Source organism: Aythya ferina (genome assembly GCF_964211825.1).
Source record: "Aythya ferina genome assembly, chromosome: Z".
NCBI classification, from domain to species: Eukaryota; Metazoa; Chordata; class Aves; order Anseriformes; family Anatidae; genus Aythya; species Aythya ferina.
In genome coordinates, this window is record NC_140299.1 from 50,023,979 (window position 1) to 50,046,489 (window position 22,511).

The 22,511-nt window shown below is 40.7% G+C and overlaps 1 protein-coding gene across 4 annotated transcripts in view; it reads left to right on the plus strand.

The window, feature by feature from the left end:
- The window catches only part of FBN2 (fibrillin 2), a 201,232-nt gene that overhangs the window by 140,551 nt on the left and 38,170 nt on the right, over positions 1-22,511 (plus strand). For all 4 annotated transcript variants that reach the window (XM_084504020.1, XM_084504022.1, XM_084504021.1 and 1 more), the window contains 10 exons: positions 8,454-8,579; positions 9,334-9,459; positions 10,243-10,365; positions 10,506-10,631; positions 12,221-12,346; positions 13,484-13,606; positions 15,015-15,137; positions 17,163-17,288; positions 19,036-19,158; positions 19,542-19,664. In XM_084504020.1, coding sequence (XP_084360146.1) covers positions 8,454-8,579; positions 9,334-9,459; positions 10,243-10,365; positions 10,506-10,631; positions 12,221-12,346; positions 13,484-13,606; positions 15,015-15,137; positions 17,163-17,288; positions 19,036-19,158; positions 19,542-19,664 — 1,245 coding nt within the window. The remainder of the gene's footprint in view (positions 1-8,453; positions 8,580-9,333; positions 9,460-10,242; positions 10,366-10,505; positions 10,632-12,220; positions 12,347-13,483; positions 13,607-15,014; positions 15,138-17,162; positions 17,289-19,035; positions 19,159-19,541; positions 19,665-22,511) is intronic.

Genomic DNA, 22,511 nt, shown 5'->3' on the forward strand with positions numbered 1-22,511 from the left:
TCCTAATTTTGTCCCTGCACAGCCTCGCAACATCCTTATAGTCCTCCCTAGTGGCCTGCCCACTTTTCCAAAGATTATAAACCCTCTTTTTTCTCCTAAGCTCAAGCCACAATTCTCTGTTGAGCCAGGCTGGTCTTCTTCCCCGCCAGCTCGTCTTTGGGCACGTGGGGACAGACCGTTCCAGCGCCATTAAGATTTCCCTCTTGAAGAGCGCCCAGCCTTCCTGGACTCCTCTGCCCTTCAGAACCTCCTCCCAAGGGACACTACCAACTAGTGTCCTGAGCAGCTCAAAGTCAGCCCTCCAGAAGTCCAATACAGCGGTTTTACTGGTCCCCTTCCTGGACTCGCCAAGAATAGTGAACTCCACCATTTCGTGGTGACTCTGCCCAAGACAGCTCCTGACAATCACATCCTCCGCCAGTCCTTCTCTGTTTGTGAAGAGAAGGTCTAGCGGGGCGCCACCCCTGGTAGGTTCACTAACCAGCTGTGTCAGGAAGCTATCTTCCACGCTCTCCAGAAACCTCCTAGACTGCTTTCTCTGGGCTGTGTTGTGCTTCCAGGATATGTCAGGGAAGTTGAAGTCCCCCACGAGTACAAGATGTTCCATTTTATTTTTATTTTTTTTACTAAATCCTAACTTTTTTAGTTCTGTTATGCAAATATGTCTTTGAAAGGGACAAATTGTTCAAGCTCTATTCAAAGGCCGATGAAACAGAATCACAGTCCCTCTCATTGAGGTTGGAGGACTTCTGGCGGTCATGCAGTCCAACCGGTGCTCAGTGCAGGATAAACTAGAGCAAGGACCATGAACAGTTCAATACTGGAAATCTCCAAGGACAGGTATTGCACAGCCTCTCTCAGAGACTTGTTCAAGTGCCAGAGCATCCTCCCACTAAAAATGTGGGAGGCGGGCAGGGCTTTTTGTCCAGCATTGAGGCCACTTGGGGGTGCCGCCGGGACCCGGCTGTCCTCGCGAGGGAGGCTGACAAGGCGAGGGCGGAGCCAGCAACGTCAGTGGCGGGCTATTTAAATCAGGCGTTGCCACCGTTTTAGAGCCATTTGCTGAGGCGATCGGCTCCGGGGCAGACGTGTTCTGCAGCGGAGCAGGGGACCGAGGCGGGCAGGGCTTTTTGTCCGGCATCGAGGCCACTCGGGGGAGCCGCCGGGACCCGGCTGTCCTCGCGAAGGAGGCTGACGAGGCGAGGGCGGAGCCAGCAGCACCCCCTCCCAGGCTGTTTAAAAGTTGCCCCTAGGGAGCGCGAGCGACCAGGAGCGCGGCGAACAGGACGGGCAAACAGGGCGTGGCACATCGAAGGGCGTGGCAGTTTGCGCGGCAGTTCGTGCGGGCAGGGCGAGCGGGGGGCCCATCGTCGCTCTTTTGCAGCTGCCTCTCCCTTCGGTGCTTGTAACCTGCTTGCGTAGAACCTGACCATGGTATCAACCAGGCAGAAAACCGTGGCCTCCGCATCTCGTGAGGCATCTCCAGCCACGGTCGCCAGTGTGGCTACTCAGACGGAGGGCTCGGGGAAACACGCAGCCGTCCAGGTCCTGGGCTGCAGAGTGTGCCCCAGCCTTCTGTCGGTTTCCGACAGCAGTGGTGGGTATGCCTGTGGGAGGTGTGCCCAGGTTGAAGAACTGCTCAGCCAGGTAGCGGAGCTCCGGGAGGAGGTGAACAGGCTCAGGAGCATCAGGGAATCAGAGAGGGAAATTGACTGGTGGAGGTGCGCTCTACCCTCTCTGAGGCAGGCTCACGAGACTGCCACGGCACAGGCGTCTCCTGTTACGCAGAAGACGGAGGTTCACTCCTCCAGCCAGGCAGCGGGAGGAGACCTAGATCAAGGGGGGGAATGGAGGCAGGTGCCTATTCGGGGTGGTAGGCGAGCCCTCTCTCTGCCCACCTCACCTTCTCATCTACCCTTAAATAATCGATATGAAGGACTAGAGCAAGACAATCTAAATGACAAAGTAGACAAACACCCGTCCCAGTTGGAGGGGGCGCCTAAGACAATGCGACCTACACGTCGCATTGCCACATCATCCTTCAAAAAAGAAAGAAGGGCTATTGTTATGGGGGGCTCCCTCCTGAAAGGGACAGAGGGACCGATATGCCGACCGGACCCAACCCGCAGAGAAGTCTGTTGCCTCCCTGGGGCTCGGGTGAGAGACTTTGCCAAGAAAGTCAAGCGCCTGGTACGGCCCACTGACTACTACCTGCTACTGGTCTTTCAGGCTGGTAGCGATGAAGTAGCAACGAGAAGTCCGAAGGCGATCAAAAGAGACTTTAGGGATTTGGGGCGACTACTTAGAGGATCAGGGGCGCAGGTGGTGTTTGCCTCTGTCCTTCCGATAGGGGGGATCGAAGCTGAAAGACGTACTGTTCACATAAACTCGTGGCTTCGAGACTGGTGTGACCGGCAGAATTTCGGTTTCTTTGATCATGGGAAGGTCTACGCTACACCAGGCCTGATGGCACCGGATGGGATGCGCCTCTCTCGGAGAGGGGTAAGGATCTTTGGTCAGGAGTTGGCAGGGCTGATAGATAGGGCTTTAAACTAGAGTCGAAGGGGGAAGGGGCTAAAACCAGGCGCGCCGGTGATGATCTAAGGGATGGTATGCTAGAATCAGAGGGGCTGTGTGCCAGTGAGGTCCTTTGGTCAGATCCACAAGGTGCTGAGTGTAAGGAGACGCACTTGAAATGCTTTTGCACAAACGCACGCAGTATGAGGAATAAAATAGATGAGCTAGAAGTCCTGGCCCAGTCCCGCAACTACGACATCATCGGCATAAGCGAAACCTGGTGGGATGAGTCCTGTGACTGGGGTGTTGCGATAGATGGTTACAGGCTCTTCAGGAGGGACAGGCAGGGTAGGCGAGGTGGTGGGGTGGCGATGTATGTGAAGCAGGGGCTGGACTGTGTGGAACTTCAGGTCGGCGATGGCAAAGTTGAGAGCCTCTGGGTAAGGATCAAGGGACGAACAAATAAAGGGGATGTCGTTGTGGGAGTCTATTACAGACCGCCTGGCCAGGGCGATAGCGCCGATAAATTATTCTTTACAGAACTAAGAGAGGCCTCGAGATTAACTCCCCTTGTCCTTATGGGGGACTTCAACTTGCCGGACGTTAACTGGGAGTGCCACACGGTTGACACGAGCAAGTCCAGGAGGTTCATGAAGCACCTAGATGATAACTTCTTGGTGCAGGTGCTAACGGAGCCAACTAGGAAAGGTGCCCTCCTAGACCTGTTGCTAGAAAACAGAGAGGGTCTGGTGGGAGATGTGGTGATTGGTGGCCGCCTCGGTCATAGCGACCATGAAGTGGTTGAGTTCAAAATTTATGGTGACAGAAGGAAAAGTGCCACCAAAACCTCATCCCTAGATATGGGGAAAGCGGACTTCAGGCTGCTCAGGGAACTAGTCAGCAAGGTCCCCTGGGAAACTGCTCTTGAAGGCCTCGATGTCCACCAGTGCTGGTCACTCTTTAAGCGATGCCTCCTAGAAGCACAAGATCAGGCAATTCCTAAATATCGCAAGTCAGGCAGGCGGGGCAGGAGGCCGGCGTGGCTGACCAGGAATGTTCTAATGGAGATTAGGCGGAAACAGAGAGTGTTTCGCTACTGGAAGGAGGGCCAGGCATCATGGAAAGAATACAGGGATGCTGTTCGTGTTTGTAGGGAGAAAGTTCGTATGGCCAAAGCACAGCTAGAGTTGAAGCTGGCTGTGTCTGCGAGAGAAAATAAAAACGTTTTTTTTAGATATGTAAATGGAAAAAGGAGAACTAAAGAATTCATAGGGCCGCTCCTTGATAGGGAAGGTCTCCTCACAGACAATGACATAGGCAAAGCAGAGACGCTTAACGCCTTCTTTGCCTCTGTCTTCAATGCCGATGATGGGCTTCGGGACCCAGGGTGCCCTGAGCTGGAGGGCCGGGACGGTGGGGATGACAAACTCCCAACTGACCCTGAACGTGTGCGGGATTTGCTACTCCACCTGGATCCCTACAAGTCCATGGGTCCGGATGGGATTCATCCCCGGGTGCTGAAAGAGCTGGCGGATGTCATCGCGGAACCTCTTTCAATTATTTTTCAACGATCCTGGGAATTTGGAGAGGTCCCGGTAGACTGGAAGCTGGCAAATGTTGTGCCAATTTTCAAGAAGGGTCAGAAAGAAGACCCTAGCAATTACAGGCCTGTCAGTCTCACGTCAGTGCCTGGTAAAATCATGGAGAAGTTGGTTCTCGGACTTATTGAGGCGCACCTGGGGGACAAAGCAGTCATTGGTCCCAGCCAGCATGGGTTTGTGAAGGGTAGGTCCTGCCTAACAAACCTGATTTCCTTTTATGATAAGATCACCCGTATGGTGGACCGAGGGAAACCAGCTGATGTGATTTTTTTGGACTTCAGCAAGGCTTTTGACACGGTTTCCCATAGGATCCTACTGGACAAAATGTCCACCATACAGCTAAATAAAAACATCATACGATGGGTGAGCAATTGGCTAACGGGCAGGGCCCAAAGGGTTATGGTAAATGGGGCTGCGTCAGGCTGGCGGGCGGTCACCAGTGGGGTCCCTCAAGGCTCCATTTTACGGCCGGTACTTTTCAATATTTTTATAAACGATCTGGATGTAGGAATAGAGGGTATTTTGAGCAAGTTTGCTGATGACACCAAACTTGGAGGAGTTGTGGACTCAAATGAGGGCGTAAAGGCCTTACAGAGGGATCTGGACAGGTTGGAGAGCTGGGCGATCACCAACCGCATGAAGTTCAATAAGAGCAAGTGCCGGGTCCTGTACCTGGGACGGGGAAACCCTGGCTGCACGTACAGACTGGGCGATGAGACGCTGGAGAGCAGCCTAGAAGAGAGGGATCTGGGGGTCGTGGTAGACAGCAAGTTGAATATGAGCCAGCAGTGTGCCCTGGCAGCCAGGAGGGCCAACCGTGTCCTGGGGTGCATCAAGCACGGCATCGCTAGTAGGTCAAGGGAGGTGATTGTCCCGCTCTACTCTGCGCTGGTGCAGCCTCACCTCGAGTACTGTGTGCAGTTCTGGGCACCACAGTATAAAAAGGACATGAAACTGTTGGAAAGTGTCCAGAGGAGGGCTACGAAGATGGTGAAAGGCCTGGAGGGGAAGACGTACGAGGAACGGCTGAGGTCACTGGGCCTGTTCAGCCTGGAGAAGAGGAGGCTGAGGGGAGACCTCATCACAGTCTACAACTTCCTCGTAAGGGGGTGTCGAGAGGCAGGAGACCTTTTCTCCATTAACACTAGTGACAGGACCCGCGGGAACGGGGTTAAGCTGAGGCAGGGGAAATTTAGGATGGACGTCAGGAGGGGGTTCTTCACAGAGAGGGTGGTTGCACACTGGAACAGGCTCCCCAGGGAAGTGGTCACTGCACCGAGCCTGTCTGAATTTAAGAAGAGATTGGACTGTGAACTTAGGCACATGGTCTGAACTTTTGGGTAGACCTGTGCGGTGTCAAGAGTTGGACTTGATGATCCTTAAGGGTCCCTTCCAACTCAGGAGATTCTATGATTCTATGATTCTATGATTCTATGTTCCTTTCCATGTTTAAATACAATTTCCTGTGCTTCGGTTTTGTACCCATTTGTCTCTCATTTTGTCACTGGACACCACTCAGAAGGTGACTTTCTTCTTTACCTTCCCCAGAAGATATATATACACATTGATAAGACCCCCTGAGCCTTCTTTTACCCATGCTGAACATTCACATGTTCACTCTCTAAGCTTTTCTTTGCATGTCGGAACCCCAGACATCTGTCTTCTCTATGATTTTAATGAGAATTTAACAAGTACATCCATGTACTGCAGAGCCCAGAACTGAATGTACCACTCCATATGTAGTCTTATTGGTGTTGAGGGTGATGTTCACCCCCCTCCAGCCTGCTTGTGGTGCACTTTCTAATGCAGCCCAGGATGATGTTGACCTTCACTGCATGGGGCACATTTCTGCACCATGTTAAGTTTGTTCCCCATGATCCCCGGGTCCTTTTCTGCAAACCTACTATCCAGTTGGTCAGTCCCCAGCCTGTGCTGTTGCATCTGTTTATTCCGCCCTGGGGGCATCACTATTTGTTGATGAGAGGTTCCAGTTTGCTTATTTCTTCAGCCTCGCAAGGCAGAATTGAATGGCAGCACAACCATCTGGTACATTAACCACTCTTTCTTCTGTCACCTGCCAACTTGCCAAGGGTGCATTCTGACCCATCATCTAGATCATTAAAGATGATTAACAGTATTTGTCCCATTATTGACCCCTGAGGTATACCACTAGCAACCAATGTCTAGCTGGGCTTTGTGACACTGATCACAACCCTTTGAACCTGGCAGTTCATCCAGTTTTAAGTCCACTCCACTGTGTCCTCATCTAGATCATATATTATCAGTTTGTCTGCTAGGGTCTTAGGGAAGACAGTGTCAAATGCCTTTCTAAAGTTAAAACGAAAAGCATTCACTGCTCGCTCATTCATTGATCTAGACATTTCATTGATGAACACTGTCAGGTTAGTTAGCTCTGACTTTCCCTTTGAATCTCTGCTAATCATACCCTTTCACTTCCATGTAATTCCTGTGTTTGAAAATGGCTTCCAGGATTCTTTGCTCTATCACCTTCCCAGAGACTGAAGTGAGGCTGAATGGTCTGGATCCTCCTTTTTGCCCTTTTTGAAGATAGGATTAATATTCACTTTCCTCCCATCCAGAAGATCGTCACCTAATTGCCATGCCCTTTCAAAGATGATCTGTAGTGACCTCACAGTGACACCGGTCAGCTCCCTTTGCACTCATGCATGCAACTCTTGAGGTTCCATGGATCAGCACATGGCCCCATTGTTTAAATGTTCCTTGACTTCTCTGACTGAGGAGTGAGTCTTCCTGATTCCAGACTTTTCCACTGATTTTAGGCCTCAAATTCCTGAAAGCAAACGTGACCAGTAAAGATGTATGCAACGACAGTATTGAATATCTTGTCTTCTTCCAGGCATCCTAGGTTACCAGTTCCATTCAGCACTGGGCTCATATTTTCCCTCATCTTCTGTGTGCTGATGCTCTGCATGTGAAAGACTTTCTTGTTGCCCTTTACAACCCTTGCCAAGGTCAAATCCTGGTGGCATCCCTGCATACTCAAACAGTGCTTCAGTATGCCTCCTGGGTCGCCTATGCCTGCTTTTGTGTATTTTATGCTTCATTTTTATGTTTGAGTTCTGTCAGGAGTATTCTGTGCTCCTTGATTGAACTCAAGTGCATGGTTCTGTGGCCTCCATGCAGGCTTCCTGTCACCTTTCCTTGGTTTCCTGTATATTATGATGCTTGAAAACAGAGTCATCAAAATATCATTGCCCAAATCACTGAAAAAAGATAGTAAGGAAGCTAAACTGTGGAAACCTTCAGGAGAGACGGACACTCTCTGCAAATGCAGAGAAAGAATACTGTTTGGTTTCTGTAAGTCAGAGGCAAGGAAGCAAGATGTCAGGTAAATACACAGAGAGTGAGAAAATAAGAAGAGAAAGAAATGACTTCTTGAAGGCCTTTTGCAGAAACTAAGAAAAGGAAGGCATGCTGAATTAAAACGTTTTAGAGCTTTGAGAATTAGCCAAACAGGAGTCTATCAAAAGATAAATTGGATTCTATCATCAGCCAGTTTCTCTCGTTTTGTGAATAACCTGCAAAACCCTATGATGTCTTGGCTAATTTCTTAGGCGAATGAAGTCTACCTATTTGAATAAAATACTAGTCTACCTATTTGAATAAATGTCTTTATTTCAAGGGTAGCTAGTCATGCTTCCTGGGAGTCCAAAAGTGTGAGTGCTTCCTGCACCTTGAAGGTCCATTGTTCATATTTCTTTCCATATCTATAGTGTTAGCTGTTTTTTTCAGGTTCATGAGTCAAATATTCAGTTTTCCATTGTAAGTTGTAACATGTCTATTTCTCAGCCGCATATCCACATACACAGTAGTTATCAAGCTATCTATCCTTTTACTATCCTTTCAGTTAAAAATTTACACGCATGTCCCCATTAACTGCAATCCATGGACAACAATTTCAATGCATGCCTGAAATGGGTATCTGGTTAAATTTAGAAGGTAACTTTTTTTGAAAATTGCAACTGAATGTTAATACATTGCTCAAAATGATGACCATCCAAACAGATGCTATCTTTTCTTGTCTCATGTGTCTCTAAGAGCACTTAATTTTGAATGATACATTTATCTTATTTTCTTGAAAAAAAAGCCCAACTTATTTTAAAATTCAGTAACATAAAGGACTTTTGTTTTGCAGTGTTACATAGAATGAGGAAAAGAGGAACACTGCTTCAATTAAACCTTCTTTTTATTTGTGACCTCCAGATTTTGTCACTTCCAGGCACTGAGAATTGCTTTTCCCTTTGTTGCTCCTTAGTAATGATTTTATACTTTCTTTCCCTGGTTTATTTTCAGATATTGATGAATGTGAACGCAACCCTCTACTGTGTAGAGGTGGCACTTGTGTGAACACAGAAGGGAGTTTTCAGTGTGACTGTCCTGTGGGACATGAACTGTCACCATCACATGAGGAATGCATTGGTGAGTTTCAACTAAGGATAGCAGTCTTCTCCTCTCTATGAAGAGCAGTCATTTGTGCTATGAAAACTTTTTGTCACTGGCAAGGATGTTGCCTTAGGAATATCTCAAACAAATTCATGTTCCTTCTTTGAATAACTTCAAATAAAATAAGTACCTGCAAATTAAATCCTTATAGAAGATCCTGTAAAATTTCCAGTGCCCTCAGCACTTTTGGCTTCAAAGAGGAGTTTTTTAGCAGGCCTCTAAGGGTTATTAAGCAGCTCGAAGGACTGTACCACTCATGTTGGCCATTTTCAATTAAAAGGCATAAAAGCATAAAGTGAACCTTTTTCCTACAATCACAAAAAAAAAGTGTTTCTGTCCCACAGTGAAATGCAGTTCTCCTTTTTGCACATAATTCACTACTGAAGGGGTAAAAAAAAAAAAAAAAAAAAAAAAAAAAAAAAGCCATAAATCATATTACGTCTTTGTCTTCTGTGTTTGATGAATAGTCATTGCAAGAGTTGGCTTAAACCAGCAGATTGGAGTACCATGGACTTTCTGAGGGGTTCTGCTACAGTTAATATTCACAGAACAAAATGAAGAAAATAAACATTTGGTCACTGTTTCAGACATACTGTTTAGGGTCCATACCTTGAACAAGAATGAGCTAAGAGCCAGAAATTGAAAGTGTCTGAAATCCACTGGTTTAAAATGTATTCCTTACCCCCTTTCTCTGACTAAGAAATAATTGATATAAATGATTATTTTCCAGATATAAATGAATGCTCACTAAGTGACAATCTCTGCAGAAATGGCAAATGTGTGAACATGATTGGAACATACCAGTGTTCCTGTAACTCTGGATACCAGGCTACTTCTGACCGACAAGGCTGCATAGGCAAGTGCTGTATGCCTTAACCTATGTATTTGTACTTAAGCGTGTATTGTTTCATATGACTTTGCCTCTATTTCATGCAGAGCCATCTTCTCATTTTCTGCTATCAAGTATATCATGACCTATTGTGGACATTTCACCTTAAGAGTATTAAGAAAGTGTAACACCGTTGCTGTACTGAACTCTGAAACATGCTTTGAGAAAATAAGACTCTTACGATGCTATGCCATTAAAATCATAAGCTTGAGTGTGAAACAATGAGAAAATATTGCTCCATTTCTTAGTTGAGAAAGAACAGCCCAAGCACATATAGTTTTTATTCTACTTACTGTATATGTTTCTAAAAATCCTACACTTTAGTAATACTGAACTATGTATTTGTCAGCACATAGGCAATGAGAGCAGAGGGTCTGAGATTTTTTTTTGTTGCTGCTTTTGCTTATTTTTTGCAATTACACAAATTTGTGCTGCATATCAAGTGTACATGAAACTTTAGTTTCTTAGGGCTTTTCTTTCTTTTTCTTTCCACCTGTTGTCTTTTCCCCCTTTGTTAAACCTGTATCTTTAATAATATATGTGAATATAAATAACTTAAAAGTAGTCACTTGCTCCCATAGATGAAAATGCAGTTGAAAGAGGGAAGGAAGGCTGAACAAAATCTAAATAAAGGGAGTGTAGTGTGAGAATGAAAACTCAAGATCATCACTGGCAAACTGCTTCATCTCTTAAGTAAAATGACTTATCCTTATAAAAGTAGACTTACTGTAACTTATGTTGCTTCCCCAGATATTGATGAATGTATGATAATGAATGGAGGCTGCGACACCCACTGCACTAACTCCGAAGGCAGCTATGAATGTAGCTGCAGTGATGGTTATGCTCTAATGCCAGATGTCAGGACATGTGCAGGTAGTTTTTAATATCATTATGGGTTTTCATTAAAAATAGATTGAAAGTTCCAGCATGGCGCCTTTCAGCCAATCTAAATATGGTATTCTGTTAGCCAGTCTGTATCAGTGTGACAGAGTTATTTTCTCCTTTTATTTCAGATATTGATGAATGTGAAAACAATCCAGATATCTGTGATGGTGGGCAATGTACTAACATTCCAGGGGAGTATCGCTGTCTCTGTTATGATGGATTTATGGCGTCTATGGACATGAAAACTTGCATTGGTAAGTAGCTGTACAAACCAAAGGTAATGAAAGTCCAAAAATTGTACAACTCATGCTTTGGAGTCTTTGAAGGGATAATGGAGGCAGGTTATAGAACTATGTATGTAAATGTTAAAAAAAAAAAAAAAATCTACCAATCTGTCTTGCTACAGTATAAATGTCAAGAAGTGTAGCAGAAAATTTGAAAAGTCCATATGCATAAATAAACCCCTGTAATTTCAAAAATAGGATTGATATAATTGTAATTGTAGGATTTGCCTAAAACTTCACTATAGAGAAGAAAATGTTTGGGTGCCCCAGCATTTTCTTCTGTCTCTTGTAAATGTTTTAGTTTATCCTCTCAACTACATTAATTTACTATGAGTGATTATGAAGGAAATCAAAATAAAAATACTTCTTCAAATTAAATAAACCTGTTTAGATAGTTCTACTGTTTATACAAAACCCTAATATTTTACATTTAATGTTTTCTATATACTATACTTTAAGGTGGTTTGGGCTATATTAATAAAATTATATTTTGTGAACATCTGTCAAATAAACCTTTCATTACTCATTTTACACATGTGCACACTGAGTAGAAACTAATCGTATGTAGTGCTGAATAAACTGTCATAGAATCATAGAATATCTCTAGTTGGAATGAACAAGGATCATCAAGTCTAACTCATGACTGCACAGGACCACCCAAGAATCAAACCATATGTCTGAGAGCATTGTCCAAATGCTTCCTGAAATCTGGCAGGCTCAGTGCTGTGACCACTTCCTTGGGAAGCTTATTCCAGTGCCCAACCACCCTCTGGGTGCAGAACCTTTCCCTAACTCCCAGCCTGACCCTCCCCTGTCCCAGCTCCATGCTGTTCCCTCGGGTCCTGTCTCTGTCTCCAGAAAGCAGAGCTCAGCGCCTGCCCCTCCACACCCCTTGTGAAGAAGCTGCAGGCCGCCATGAAGTCTCCCATCAGCATCCACCTCTCTAAGCTGAATAAGGGACCTCAGATAGTCCTCAGATGTCTTTCCCTCTAGACTCTTCACTATCTTTGTCACTCTCCTTTGAATGCTCCCTAAAAGTTTTATATTTTTCTTATATTGTGGTGCACACAACTGGACACAGAGCTCAAGGTGAGGACACACCAGCGTGGACACACCAGCAGTGCAGGACAATCTCTTCAGTCAACTGGCTAGCTATGCTGTGCTTGATGCATCTCAGAATACAGTTGGCCCATTTGGCTGTTGTGGCCCACTGTTAACTCATATTCTACTTGCCATTGACCAGAACCCCCACATACTCCTGGGCTGCTCTCCAGCTTCTCATCCCTCTGTATGTATAGCCAGGGCTGCCCCTTCCTGAGTGCAGAATCCAGCACTTGCTCTTGTTAAACTTCATGTGGGTTGGTGATGGCCCAGCTCTCTAATTTGTCAAGATCTCTCTGTAAGGCCTCTTCACCCCTGAGGAAGTCAAATGGCTCCTCTTTATGTGCTTCTGGTATTTTCACCTCAACAATAATATTCCAAAAAGACAAAGTATGCTGTTAGGTGACACTTAGGTGTTAGTAATTTTTAAGTAACAATGAATTTATGTGCACTTACAGATGTAAATGAATGTGATTTGAATTCCAACATCTGTATGTTTGGGGAGTGTGAAAACACTAAAGGTTCATTCATTTGTCACTGCCAGCTAGGATATTCGGTCAAGAAAGGAACCACTGGATGCACAGGTAAATTTCTGTCATATGTGTTACAGTGTGTAGATATCTTGATTGGCTTTCAGGTAAAATAAATGCACAAGTGTTCACACACAAGTGAGAGAGTGTAATTTCTACCATTAGGTAGTAAATGTAGGAGTCTAACTATATTACATGTATCAGCATGTATCCAGGAGTTTGAAAAGGTTTCCTCTTTGACCAACATCAATGTGATATAAGAGACCTCATATGTAACTGCAGTTTTAAAGGCAAAACTTTTTTTGCTATAGACTGGAGGAATATCTAGTACCAAATAGAACCTGACTAGGTATGGCAGCATCTGTGGTAGAAGTATTTAATCTGTACCCATTTGTCATGCATACTCAAAGTATAAACTCATATATCAACTACAGCTGTGAGAAATGACCCAGGAGTCTAAGGTCAAAAGGGGAAAAAAATAGAATAAAAGAATGAAAATTAAAAAAAAAAAAAATGGTGTAAGAAGGAAAGTATATGCCTTCCTTCTAACCCATGCTAAGAAATTTTAAAGAATCATAGTAATGCAGTTTCAAACTGTACAACTTCCTGTGCTAAATGGCATCTTTCTGCAGGGTGGTCTACTCTGTTAGGGGGAAGCTAAGGTCATCCAAAATGACTCTCCTCAGAAGGTTGATGGAATTCCTCCTGTAATTCCGTGTTTAAGAATTTGTTTTATAGTTTCAAAAATCTAGGACAAGTCATTTCTATAACTGCGATGTGCCCACACAATCAAGGATGTCAACCCATTTTAGGCATATGAGCATACTTGTCTGTAAGACAGCTTTAATTTCACACCAAAAAGCAACTATAGGAAATCAAACTAATTTTACCATGTTTACTAACAAAGAACAAATGAAAAGTATATGAAATGAATATATAATGAATAACAAATGAAAATATAATGAAAGTACAATTGAAAATGCAAGTATCACTATTATTAATTTATAAAATAATGTCACTTGCTTGAATATGGTTTTGCTTGCTTGAATATAGCATATGGTTTTGAACTTTTTGGTTTTTTAAAGGATTGCAAAACTATGCAATGGAAATGAGTAAAATCCAAGGGAAACATCATTTGTAATATTCTGGTTCTCCTGATGTAAATACTAACAGTTTATTTTGTGCTTCTAGATGTGGATGAGTGTGAAATTGGTGCTCACAACTGTGACATGCATGCCTCATGTGTCAATGTACCAGGAAGTTTTAAATGTAGTTGCAGAGAGGGATGGGTTGGGAATGGCATTAAATGTATTGGTAAGTATATAGAAAAATGAAGTTTTTTTCTCTCTCTTTTTTTTTCTTTTTCCTTTTTTCCCTTTTTCCTTTTTTTTTTTTTCTTTTTTTTAACAAAACATGCAATATGACTGTGATTACTCCATTAGAAACAAAAGTATTATTCATCTATTTGCTGCACTCTGTGGATAGATGAGTATACAAGATTCTTATGTTTGGGGAGTTCGCTTTTTTTTTTTTTTTTTTTTAAATATATTTAAAAAAAATATATTTAAAAAAAAAAAAAAAGGTTTTGTTTCAAGAGCCTCTCTGTGTAACATCCTACTGTGTTAAATACGTATTTTGCAAAGTTTATATACAACAGCTAGAATGGGCAAAATACAAAATTCAGTCAAAAATAAGGTGGAGTTTGTTTTGAGATTTCCTGCCATTAAGATATTATTTCTGTTACTTAATACCATTTTTCTGGGAAAAAAAAATCCTGTAGTATTTCTAGTTAATAGGCCTAATATAAAGCAGGTTGGACCTGAAGTATGGGAAACTTGATTCTACATTTGCTGGGCTGCTACAGTCACATTATGTCTCCTTGCCTTTGTTTTTAACTTTGGTGTGTAAAAGAGATTGTAATATTTACCTATTTTGCATAACATTTTGGGACCTGTGGAAGACAAGATTCACTTAAAAATTAGGCTTTATTGGTATAATATATGAAAGAAAAAGTACCTGTATTATGAGATTTTACTACAAGCCAGATTTTGTAAGATTTTAAAGCTATTTTAAAGCTATGCTAAATAAGACATCCTATTTGATGGTAAGATATGTTGTTACATGTTGTTAAGATAGCTCCTGGGTACAGAATGTTCTTCCAGGAGTCCCTTATACAGATGTCTGCTGATGGGCAAGGCAGAGTGTGGAAAGGGCCATCAGGTACCACATATCATGTGTCACAGTGCGGCACCTGATACTAACTTACATCATGCACTCAGATGGCCATTTCCATCAAGTCAAGTTGCAATTGCCATTTAGCGGCAGGAGAGTCTTCTGTTTTTGTTGTTGGTTTGGTTTGATTTGGTTTGGCTTGTGTTATTTTTAAATCCAAATTGGCATCCAAGTTAGTAGTAAAGCTTGCATTGATTTTCATAGCATTAGGTTGGTTTTGTGTTCTGTTCATTGAGAAGGCTCATCAGATGTGTGTTAGATTTTCACCTCACCATATCTCTTTGTTCTGTTATTTTCAACACACTTTAATTCCAAGTTCTTTATCAGGATATTAACATTTAAGTAATGATGTCAACGTTGACTCCAATGAATCAGCTGAATTCCATCCATTGTGTGAATGTTGTATGCTTGTTTAGTTTGACAGTTAATTGCAAGCAAAGTACACTAACTGCTGTATTACTGCTTATGCTCTTTTGTCCCTGATGTGTAGATCTTGATGAATGCTCCAATGGGACACACCAGTGCAGCGTGAATGCTCAGTGTGTAAATACCCCAGGGTCATACCGCTGCGCATGTGCAGAGGGATTCACAGGGGATGGATTTACTTGTTCTGGTAAGAAGTTTCTGTGAAAGCTGATTTGCCACTACTGGTTTCTGCTTCATGGGAACGCTGCAAAATTAGACCCAAGCCCAAAGTGCAAGAGAATAAATATAAAAATGTCTATTAAGACCCATCTCCTGAACAAATGTTAACAAAGGCAGTTGACCCTTCGATTTGCATGCCAAACTGGATGCAGTGAGACCAGTTGTTGTGTGAAACTCCTCTGTGCTCTTTTCTCCTTTTCCTTTTGCTCTTTTTTGAATGTGAATGTGCAGTTTCAAGAGGACAAGGATTCAGCTGTCATTGACCCTGCTCTGTTGACTGGGTCTGTCTCTGACAGGGAAGAGATATTTCATTTTGCCCTCACTAGGGGAAAGAGGACTGAATTGGATGTAATCATTAATGATTAAATCATTATTTTTAATGATTTTCTTTTAAATAAAAACAAGTTGCAATTGAAAAATGTTGCCCATTATCTCTGCATTTAAGTTTTTTTGAACATCATTTACCACACAGAAAGTGTTTCAAAATCACTCGAAGTATAAGAGATTGTATAAAGTGTAAGGATTTTATATAAGACATAAACTTATGAGCATTGAATTGCTGTGTTTTCTATCACTTACGGAGTGGAAATGCAACAGTGTCTCTGCTCTACAGTTCTTATTTGTTCTGTATGAGGTCAGCAGTTTTTAAGGTTTGAAGGAATGCATCGTAAGAGTAGTAAAATAAAGAAAGTAATGTGAACACATTCAGTATTAGCTAACTAACCAAAATCAATTTACACCTTAAATATTATTAAAACTTAATATAACAATCAGTCAGAAGACTTATTACTATTAGTTTTTGATCTCAGAAGTAGGATCTTCATATTTGGTTTATTGATGTGTGTTTCAAGTTTGTGGCTAATGAACATGAATTTTAATCCCTATTGTTTATGCTTCACATTTGTAAATATAAAATTTAATTTAATTCACAATTTTGCTCTTTTTTAGAGCTATCAAAAATCTTAGAAAAATGAAAATGAGCCATGTTTTTTGAAAGGACCGATGCTCAAAGTAACACTTACAAAGAATGTTTCATGTCAGACTAACAGAGCAACATCATAGAATCACAGAATCATCTAGGTTGGAAGAAACTGCCAAGATCATCTAGTCCAACCTCTGACCTAACACTAACAAGTCCTCCACTAAACCACTAAACCATATCACTAAGCTCTACATCTAAAGGTCTTTTAAAGACATCGAGGGATGGTAACTCAACCACTTTCCTGGGCAGCCTATTCCAATGCCTCACAACCCTCTCGGTAAAGCAGTTCTTCCTAATATCGAACCTAAACCTCCCCTGGTGCATTGTTAGCCCATTCCCCCTCATCCTGTCACCAGGCACATGGGAGAATAGACCAACCCCCACCTCGCTACAGCCTCCTTTAAGGTACTTACAGAGAGTGATAAGGTCGCCCCAGAGCCTCCTTTTCTCCAGGCTGAACAATCCGAGCTCCCTCAGCCCTTCCTCTTAAGACTTGTTCTCCAGAGCCCTCACCAGCTTTGTTGCCATTCTCTGGACTCACTTGAGCACCTCGATGTCCTTCTTGTAGTGAGGCTAAAATAAAAAAGCTGAACACAGTACCTGAGGTGCAGCCTCACCAGAGCAGAGTACAATATATAACATAAATATATAATATATATTATTAATTATTAATATATATTATATACATATATAACAGAAAATAAAGCTTTGACTTTCTGAGCAAAGCATTCAATGAATTTATCAGACATAATATTACTGAAACTGAAAACCTTGCATTATTAAAACAAATAATTCTAATAATAATAATAATAATAATAATAGGTAAGAATCTTAGCAGGGTAGAAGGAGTCATTTTGGAAATGACATTAGATTTGCCTTTCTCCATTCTTTCAATTTGGTTCATCTTCAGGTGTAAACAATTTGTTTTATATCAATAAAACTCTGCAAATGGTAGGATAAAATTATTTGTATTTGGACATGTGGTTTCAAAGAAATTCCTGTCTCCCACAGATATCGATGAGTGTGCAGAAAATGTTAATCTGTGTGAAAACGGACAGTGTTTGAATGTCCCTGGTGCATACCGTTGTGAGTGTGAGATGGGATTCACTCCCTCCTCGGACAGCAAGTCATGCCAAGGTAAGCTACCAGTACTTCAAGTTCATTTTCTGAGTTTGGATTGGCTGCCATAAAGCAAACAACGAGAACTTCTGGAAGTACCTCAACCTGGAAGCAGAATACGTAACACATGCTTCACATATAAAACTAATTTATTCAACTAAGGATTATTTTGCAGTCTTAATTATGTTGAAGGTAGCTTTCATCTCTTTATGAAGTTTTCCTGGCTGTGGCCCAGAAATCTCAGCAGTTTGGCTTGGAAATTTTGTGTTGGTGTTTTTTTTTGTTACTATTTCTCTTAGTCTTGTCACTAGTGAATAGTGTGTGGAAAAAACCTGCATTCATCTCTATTTTATTTAATGTGCTTACATAGGAAATATAAACTGCATTGAGTGACCTCATTTTTAATAAACCATATTTGACAACTTTGTAATAATCCTTGAAGTGTGTCCTGAAGATTTTTTTATCATCATCCTTTCACTCTGTGTATTGTAGATCATCTGAAGTAGAGAAGAAATGATTCTCTCTCTAATCCAATGGAGCTTCTGTTTCTTGTTGTATTCTTACACCCTTTTTCAGTTTAACATGAAAACCATGTATTACATGAATTCTTTTTAATTAATGTTCCAAAGCATTTTACTTTAGTGGCATGTTCACATATTCATGTGCACATGTATGAGTCAGACTTCAGGCTTGTGAAAAATTATCTAAGAAGTGTTCTGGTCAGAGCTATTGTAATTACTGAATATTATCAGTTGTTTAACTTAGCAAATTTCTCAGTGCAACTCAGTTAGCCATTTTATAATCATGCCAATGTTCCAATGTTCAAAAATAAATAAATAAATAAATAAATAAATCAGCCAATTGGTATATTGATAAACAAAATATTCTAGAAATTTCTCTAATTCTAGAGACAGTAAGTCATGCAATTTTGGCTTTTCAGTGGGTCCACAATAATGTGCTGAAAAACAAATTGAAGAATTTTGGACAAAAAACTTGGTATATTATTGTGATTCCAAAAGAAGTGACTCTTTGGCTGATTTCTGCCATCAAGGGATAAAATCTAAAGCCTGTATTTAGTGCGGTAATTGCAATATTTCACCTGATTTCTAAAGAAACCCCTTGACATATTAGTATATTAGCTTCTCAATGATACACTCTTTTCCACAACTTTATAAAGCTTATCTTAACACAGATTATCTTTCTGACCCAATTCAGAGGTCATTTCATGGCTATAGTCCAATTTAGAAAACTTGCTTTAATTTCCAGTTTAAATTAATTGAGAACCATTGGATACTAGGCATTTATCTTAAATTTTTCATCCAAAAACTTAACCCAATCCCCATCATTCCAAAGTTACCCTTTCGCATACATTACTATAAAGAGGCATTACATCACTTCTCAAGCTTCGACTAAAGCAAGCAAGCCAAGTTCACCACAGATCTTTCATTCACTCCTGAACTGTGTATCCAGAATTCCAAGTGAAAATTTAGCTGTGCTTAGTAAAACGGTATCAATGCTGTCTGCTTTCCTGTCTCTGCTAAAAATAGCTCACTAGAGCTGCATTCACCTTTTGCACAGATGCTTTATTTTAGAAATTTAGGAATCTTGCTATTGGACAGTACCTGCCAATTTTTTTCATCTTTTATTAATTTTCTTCCACTCAGAAGTTGTATGTGTCTTCATTCGCACTTTGCAATACAACACACTATTATAACATTAATGTGGTAACAGTATCTAATTTTCTTTTCTTAATATATTCCTTCAGATATTGATGAATGCTCCTTCCAAAATATATGTGTGTTTGGTACCTGCAATAATCTACCAGGAATGTTTCATTGCATCTGTGATGATGGCTATGAACTAGATAGAACCGGAGGAAACTGTACAGGTATATTTCTTCTTTTCAGAAATATGTCAAGGCTAAATAAATACCCTTTTAATTGCAGTGGGTTGTTTGAAACAGGAGTTCACAACATGTATTTTATTCTCTAGCAGCTATACAAGCACATCTTTTTCCACCAAATAAGGAGTTTTTAGCATTGTATGCTTTTGATTTAGTTTAAGAATTAAATTTAAAAAATGTTTTTTATATATGCAGCTGCATGATGGTTATTCTTAAGTGGTTGATGAATTATTAGCAGCTCTTTGCTTCAATTTCAGGTAGAAATAACTGGTATTTGAAAATTTCTTGCCTGTTTTGCTTTAAAATGTAAAATGATTCCTCTTTTCCATCAAGTGAATGGATTTATAAATATAGCCTTCCTATTTCAGATATTGATGAATGTGCTGATCCCATTAACTGTGTTAATGGTCTCTGTGTAAATACTCCCGGGAGGTATGAATGTAATTGCCCTCCAGATTTCCAGCTGAATCCTACTGGGGTGGGTTGTGTGGGTAAGTAAAAGCTACTTAAAGTATCACTGTAGAAATCAAATGAATAATCATGTTAGATGGATACTAGATATATCAAACATGGGTAGTTTTGGTCTCTCTTCGAAGGCAGCGTGCCTGTTTTGATGCACTTGAGGGTAGCAAGATACAAAAATTATCATTCACTTGCTGATCCTGCTGTATAGTTTTCTAGAGCTTATTAGTTCTTGTAAATGACTGATGGTGTTTATAAAGTCTTTAAAATACACTTTTTAAAAATTTGTTCAAACATATATTATTTGTATTTCCATTTTCCTCAAAGTTGCCAGTTCTTTGTTTAAGTCTAAACTGGAATTAAAACTGCTTATGGTGCCCATTTAACTAATAACAAACTCAAAAGCACATTTCACTGTAGTTTAATTCTCTCTGGCATAATCATCTCTGGCTTATACTGACATAAATGGAATTTTCATATTGTATCTTCTACTTTCATTACATTTTTCCACTTGGTATAAGACTGTCATGTGATTAGAATATATAAGAGCAATCAGTCTAGGGAAGTTTTCGGGAAAGTAGTGTTGAAAGAAGTTCAGCTCTGAAGATTTGTGTGGGATCCTGGGAAAGCCTTTTAGTTTTTTGTTTGGAGACCAGCCTTTTTATTTTAATACTTGGGGAAGACTCAGACTTGCACAAATTGAGAAGTAGAAATCTGCCCGTTTTCTAAATACTGGCAATACTACTATAGTGTGGTAATAAATAATTATATTCTAAACAAATCATTTCTATAGAAATGCATATTTCCTTCAGAACACATTTTATTGCTCATTTTTTCCATGTGTCTCTCTTTTCTGTGTACATTCTCTCTAGCAATTGTAGAGTCCCAAGTGAGAGTCCAAGTCCTCCCTCTCAGAAGAAAAAAAAATTTAATAAGAAAGTGAAAGAAAAACTGTTTGACCCTACTTTATTTCTGTCTTGAGGAAGTACTACTAGGCCTCTCTCATACTTAAACACTCTTTTCCTTTCCCCTGTGTAAGAAATATTTTTAGTTCCTCAGTGACTGCCTGCACAGAAAAGAGAAGTTCCTGAGGTTTAGACTGCTGGACAAATGTGTTTTTTGTTTGGTTTGTTTTGTTTTAACCTCAGTTTCAGAGATTTGCAGAACTGTAATCCTCTTGTCTATATGGCAGGAACTGTAACTCTCAGATGCACAATTTACATCTCTATATAGCCTGATTTCATGATGAAGTGCAAAAAACATTCACTGAACATTCAGCTTTTGTTTTTAATAGGAGTGTGCAAAGCCTCTGCTTCTCATGAAATATCATCAGATTAAGATAACAACTAAGTCCTGTTCCATGAATGAAATGGCACTTCAATGCCCTTTTTTTAGAAGCCCTTTAAGAGATGGGGGCATCAAGTGCAAATAAAGACATCTTAGTTATACATTATACGATTTTAAACGTTGATAGGTTTTGATCTGTTTCCTTTCAACAGCAGCATTCATAATATTTCTAGAGGATTAAATGAGTTAACATGGGCAAAGGAAACACCAAGACAATTGCCATTCCAATGCAGCTATACTAATTCTGTTTTAAGAGGTGTTATACTTTGGATATGTCTACCATACTGACTTATGCAGGCCAAAGAGGGAAGAATTAAAGTTCATTTTGCTTGTGATCTGTTATAGTCTCAGGACTGCAACTCCAAACTGCAGCTTCAGTGACAGTGAAGTTTGGGTCATTTGCAAATGTAAAGCCTTACCCAATTTTCACTCTAAGATTGTAGTCACTTGAGGAAAAACAAAACAGAACAACAACAACAAAAGACACAGGCTAGTAGACCTTACCAAGATAATGAAAGTTTCTTACTTCTGGAATTAAATGGTTGTGCCAAAAAGTGTTCCAGAAACTTCTTGTCAAAGGACAGCACTTCTGGTTCTCTTCAATAGCAACTATCTCTTGCACGCTTGAGCAAAAAGTGGAATTTTAATTCCAATTCCTCTCAGAAGGAACAGAAATATTATCCTTGGCAAAGAAGAACATGGTGGCTTGTCAAGACAGTTCATGTGAGTAGTAAACCGAAACCTAAAACCCTTTACGGACTCAGTATTGATACTCTGCTAGAGAATTCCACACTCTGCCTTCCTTCCAAGGACTATTATCTCCTATTGCTTGTAATGGACCTGAGGTCTTTAGCCGAAGTCATCTTCCAAAAAGCTCTTTTTTTTCCACTTTTCTCAAGAACCATGAAGCCAAATCTCAGCTTCACTTAAAAAGGCAGATGTCTCCCACTGTCACAATTGGAGAGGAGCATGCAGTTCCTCTGAGAACACGAGGAAATAGGTATTCTGAGAATATCTGTGTTGGGGTTGTTTCAGCTCAAGTCCATAAAGAGAACAACAGGATATGCCCTTTTTTAATTTTTTTGGGAAGGCTGTTTATATTACTGTGATCTAACTTAATATTATTTTGCAGCCATAACAAATTGTAAAGCTTGTATTTATTACTAGAATCTCTTAGTAAATAAAAAATATGTAATAAATTTAAAATAAATATTTTTTTTAAAAAAAGGACTTCCACTCAACATGGGCTGATCAGTGATATGTACCACAACTCAGGATAATTTAAAAAGCCATGTCATATCAAGATATTTGTTAAACCCTGGAGATTTTTAACGGATGAACTACACATATTTATCATACTTGGTTCATCTCACTCCATGTAAAATGCTAAGAATGTAGTGTGTGGCACTTGCTACAAGTAGTAAATTAAAAATGTGGTATTTCTGGTCAAAATATTCATTTAGAAAACCATTCAAAAATTCATATACAAGTTTCTTAGTTATACTATTAACAGAAATAGTAAAAATGTA